Genomic DNA, 5,020 nt, shown 5'->3' with positions numbered 1-5,020 from the left:
TAAATCCAAGTCTTCAGAAGCGATATGATCAGTGTGGGTGAGAAACAGATCAATATTTAAGTCCTTTTTTGCTATAAATCGCTACTTTAAGTTTAACATTTTACAAAATGAAAGTGGAGATTTATAGTAAAAAAGGACTTAAATATTGATCTGTTTCCCCACCCAAAATGATTGTATCACTTTAGAAGACACTAATTTAACCACTGAAGTCTTATGGATTACTTTTATGCTGCCTTTATGTACTTTTTGGAGCTTCAAAGGTCTGGTCACCATTCACTTGCATTGTATGGATCAACAGAGCTGAGATATTCTTCTAAAAATCTTCGTTTGTGTTCAGCAGAAGAAAGTCATACACATCTGGGATGGGATGGGATAAGGGTGAGTAAATGATGGGAGAATTTTCATTTTTGGGTGAACTATCCCTTCAACAGAATATATAAAGGTATCTGAAACAAAACATAAAAAAAAAATCACATCAAACATAATTTGATGGTACATCTAAAACAAATGTATCCAAATTATATTAAAGTCTCATAAATTCATAAAAACAACTTTCAGCCCTTCAGTGTTTATATCGGAAATGATGGGCAGTTGTTTACAATATTAATAATTAACATCAATTTACTCAACAAACTGAAAAATTATGCATCAGCAGCTTTGGCACAAAACACAGTTTTGATCCTTGAATAATTTCCCTCCGACACCAAAACATATTTGGTCATACAAGTCCAAAAAATACTGGTCTAGTATAAACCTACACAATCTGCTTTATTCTTGGAAAAAAAGCATCTAAGCATCCTAGGTCAACCCCACAGTTGTTGAAAATGACAACAAAATCATTTGACAACTGTTTTAGTGGAAAACATGGGATTGTCTTCATCACATTCTTTTTTTCTGGCAGTGTCAAAAACCCCCAGAGGTTCATCTGTAGAAACAAGCAAACAAGACTGCATATCAGACAAGACACTATCGGAGTTATTTCCAAAATGTAGCTTCAGTACAATCTCAGTCCATGGTCTAAAGTTTATTAGAGATTGCTGTGAATACTGAGAATTATTTAGGTATATGTTTGATGATGACACCACAGAGGGATCTGATGGAACAATCTGTTGTTTGACTACCTTCTCAAGGATTTGGCCTCATAAACTGTGGTGTCTTCCTCATCGCTTTCCAGGTGTGCCATCTCCATTGTGTCCTCATAGTTTGACAGGAGCCCATATTTCTTCCTCTGAACACTTGTTTTCTTCAGACTTAAGTGAGGGAATATTTGAGGCAGATTAAACAATCAACTGAACAACATCTCTGCAGTTCAGTACCTCTGAGTTTACAATACTTAAAACTTTAGTTAGGTAAGCCTAGTCAGACTTTAAGGAATATTCTGGGTTCAATACAAGTTATGCTCAATCGATAGCATTTGTGGCATAATATTGATTACCACAAAAATTCATTTTGACTTGCCCCTCCTTTTCTTTTAAAAAAAACAAAAGCAAAAATCTGGGTTAAACTGAGGAATTTACAATGGAAGTGAATGGGGGCCAATCTGTAAACGTTAAAATACTCACTGTTTCGAAAGTACAGCCGCAAGATGTAAACAAAACGCGTGTTAACATGATTTTTAGTGTAATAAAATCACTTACTAACCTTTTGTGTGTAAAGTTCTGGCCAATTTTACAACTGTGCCGCCATTACGATGTAATGTCAAAAACCCTAAAATTTCTAAAAATTACAATTTAAACAACTTTAAATACAATTATTATTTAATTATTTATTTTTATAGACCATTTACAACCATATTTAATCAAACTACACAAGACTAAGACTTTATAGATATTACAGTTTCATTTTCTGTTAATACATGATTTTCTGTAAAGCTGCTTTGAAACGATGCGTGTTGTGAAAAGTGCTTTTCAAATAAAAATGACTTGATTTTACAGCTCAAATTATACAGGGTTTCTGCGGGTTTTATGAAGCTAAATTTAAGACTTTTTTTAGGCCTTTTTAAGACCAACTAAAGAAATGAATCAGTGTGTGTGTGGGGGGGGGGGGGGTTGACATAACACATCCTCAAATATATTCCACATGACAAAATAGTAACTGAATTTACACACATGATCATGTTAAGAATTTACATTCCCTTGGTTTCTAATATGGTGTGTTGCTTTCTCTGTGATCAATGACTGTTTGTGTAATAATGGTTCATGAATCTCTGCTTTGTCCTGAGCATTGAACATGTACACTTTTCTTAAGAAAAAAAAAAAACCCCAGCTACAGTAAAATTATTTGGTTTCTCAGCATCTTCTGCACATTTGAGTTCTTCCCAAAAGTGGCTATATATGAGGTCCAGATTTTGACAATTGAGGGACTAATACACAACTATTACAAAAGGTGCAAACAATTATTGATGCTCAAGAAGGCAACATAAGAAGAACCAAGGCATGCAAACTTTTGAACAGGATGATTTGTGTAAATAAGAGTACATTTTGTACATCATGTAGCTTTTGAAGGACAGTACTACATAAAAAATATCTCTTATAGGCTATTTGTATACATTCTGAAAGGGGTGTGGAAACTTATAAAAACAAAAGGGTTATGCAAACTTCTGCACTTAACTGTATAGGCTATATAGTTTGTGAAAATGTATATTTTATTTTAGATTTCGTTTTTTCACGATTTAACCACATTTTAGCTTTTTTTAATGTACAAATTCCATGCAGCCCATCCTATCCATATGATGTCATATTGCATGTGTAATTATGAAATGACTTGTCATGTCAGGTACACATTTTAACACAAAATTCGCAACATTGTAACCAAAAATTCAAAATACAACCCCCACATCTGAACATATAAGTGCTTGTACTACGTAAAAAAGTGCAGTGTAGCTGTCTAAATATGACATTGTCTGATTTACCTCCGTGCTCGTGGGTAAATGAACATTACAGAAAAATACTCGCTTACATATTCACGTGCTGCACGAAGAAATGGATCGGCTTCTTTCAGCTCGTTGTTGAAAACACATTTTTTTAATTGGTGCATTTCTACTTGTGCTGACTGACAGGATGACAAAGAGTGCGCGCCAAGCGTATGACGTCATTGCCATGGTATCCAGATACATTTCAGCAGATTTGCAGAAAGACTAGTATGAAAGTATCGTCAAATCAACGTGCAACGCTTCGAAATTGCTTCTCTCCTCTGCAAACGATACCAAAGACAATAGCGAGAAGGAAAATGAGTACATCAAATGTAAGTAGAAAAAAATCAGGGAGCATACCAGCTGAAACCAGGACATAATTACAATGTTTAGAGAATTGTTGTGACACACATCTTCAAAACGGGACGTCTGGTCACCCTACTTAAACGCAACGAGAAAACAATCCCTCATACAACATTTAATGCCATGACCTTATGAATTAAAGACTCCGATTTAAGGCCTTTTTAAAGCCTTATTTTGCAGAAGGGCGAATTAAGACTTTATAAGACCCGCGGAAACCCTGTTATACATGAGTTTTAACAGAAGAATGAATGTAAGTGCTTTTATAAAATTATAAGCTTCACATTTCTACTTTTAAACCCTCCAAAAATTGGCTCCATTCACTTCCATAGAAAGCGCCTCACTGTAACCTCGGTTTCTGCTTTTTTATTTATTTATAAATTTTTAAGAAAAGGACGGACGAGTAGAAATGTTTTTTATTTATTTATTTATTTATTTTGGTAATCAACATTATGCCACAAATGCTGTCAATTGAGCTTACAATTAACTTTTATTGAATATCCCTTTAAAGCCAAATTACAGAAAGGCTGTATCAAAACCTAGTGAGCTGCCGACCTAGACATCATTTTTAGGAATCTTAAGAATGTTCGAATCATAGGCGCAACCCAACCGTGCGCATGCGCACAACATGCCTAAATTTATGTTTAGGTATCCTCGCCACACTAAAATCTAAATGACAGAAAACCTGTCTCAAAACCTAGTGAGCTACAAACCTAGACTGCATATTTGGGAATCATAGGCACGTTCCGAACGAAAGAACCGAATGGTTCGTTTCGAGTGTTCGAATCATTGACACGTTCCGAATGTTCGCATAAATCCAACGTTCGAAAGCGCATATGATGCCCAAAATGATGTCTAGGTAGGTCATTCACTATATTTTGGAGTTTTTAATACATTTCACCTCATCTGAGATGTTTTCCAGGTAATTTTAGACTCACCGGACCGCTCTCACTAAGAAATAAAGGACTCCGATGGCCGTGATTCCGATCAGAACATACAGAGCTCTGTTAATCATCGCGCCGTCCAGACTGAACCTCCCGTCGGGGGATTTCCTTTTGGTGCTGGTGTTGTTTTTATTAGCCTCGTCAGGACTGATGCTGATGCTGGAAGTGTTCTTGGTTGTGAGTGATTTAGTGGTCCCAAGCTGGGGCTGATTGTTCGTGTCGTCGGCGAACGAACTGGCCCACAAAGCCAGAAGCAGAAGCAACACTTTTAAAGGTGTCATAGTTGCTTCAGTCCGCGATTTTAAAAGACGTGAAAACAAACTCAGACACTATATGAAGTTCGATTTGGAGCCTGTGTACAGTTCCTGTTCCAGAGTGATGACGACAGCAGCACATGTGGTGTTACGGTCAATTGTGTCCTGAGGGAAATCAACAACGAGATTATTTTCCCACTGAGACCATGTCAACTCAGACTACTAATTTAATGTCTTTAATTGACGTAACATGGCGTAATTGTCAAGATCATAAGGCCCAATATAACTTTATTTTACACTTATTCCCCATATTAAAAAATATATTGAAATAAATAAACTGATAAACATTGTATATAATCATAAGATTGAAGTGGGCCCTGACAGCCTTATTCTTGGTATACTACCTCCATTACTAAGAAATAAAATAAAGCAATACACTTTCAGAGTAATACGAATTACAGCCTTAAAGCAAATTACAAACACATATCAGAGTCCCCACAAATGCAAGGATGGATTGGGGAGAAATATTATCAAGGAGGAAAATAAGGATG

The 5,020-nt window shown here is 35.9% G+C and overlaps 1 protein-coding gene across 1 annotated transcript; it reads right to left on the bottom strand.

Annotated features, from left to right (window-relative positions):
* Nucleotides 1-235: 235 nt before the first annotated feature.
* Nucleotides 236-4,611, bottom strand: LOC127426568 (protein FAM174C-like). Its single transcript, XM_051673460.1, has 3 exons — nucleotides 4,210-4,611; nucleotides 1,122-1,250; nucleotides 236-925 (listed from the first exon to the last, which is right to left on the bottom strand). The coding sequence occupies exons 1-3, from the start codon at nucleotides 4,494-4,496 to the stop codon at nucleotides 922-924; spliced, it is 420 nt and encodes a 139-aa protein (XP_051529420.1). The 5' UTR covers nucleotides 4,497-4,611; the 3' UTR covers nucleotides 236-921.
* Nucleotides 4,612-5,020: the final 409 nt, after the last annotated feature.

Source organism: Myxocyprinus asiaticus, chromosome 35 (assembly GCF_019703515.2).
Source record: "Myxocyprinus asiaticus isolate MX2 ecotype Aquarium Trade chromosome 35, UBuf_Myxa_2, whole genome shotgun sequence".
NCBI classification, from domain to species: Eukaryota; Metazoa; Chordata; class Actinopteri; order Cypriniformes; family Catostomidae; genus Myxocyprinus; species Myxocyprinus asiaticus.
The sequence above is the reverse complement of the archived record's forward strand: the minus strand, read 5'-3'. Positions and strand labels throughout refer to the sequence as shown.

Excerpts from the sequence above, each read along its gene's own strand:
- LOC127426568 (XM_051673460.1), bottom strand. The coding sequence starts at position 4,496 with ATGACACCTTTAAAAGTGTTGCTTCTGCTTCTGGCTTTGTGGGCCAGT. Across the intron at positions 1,251-4,209 it reads TTCTTAGTGAGAGCGGTCCG|TCTGAAGAAAACAAGTGTTC; the intron begins GTGAGTCTAAAA and ends CCCTCACTTAAG.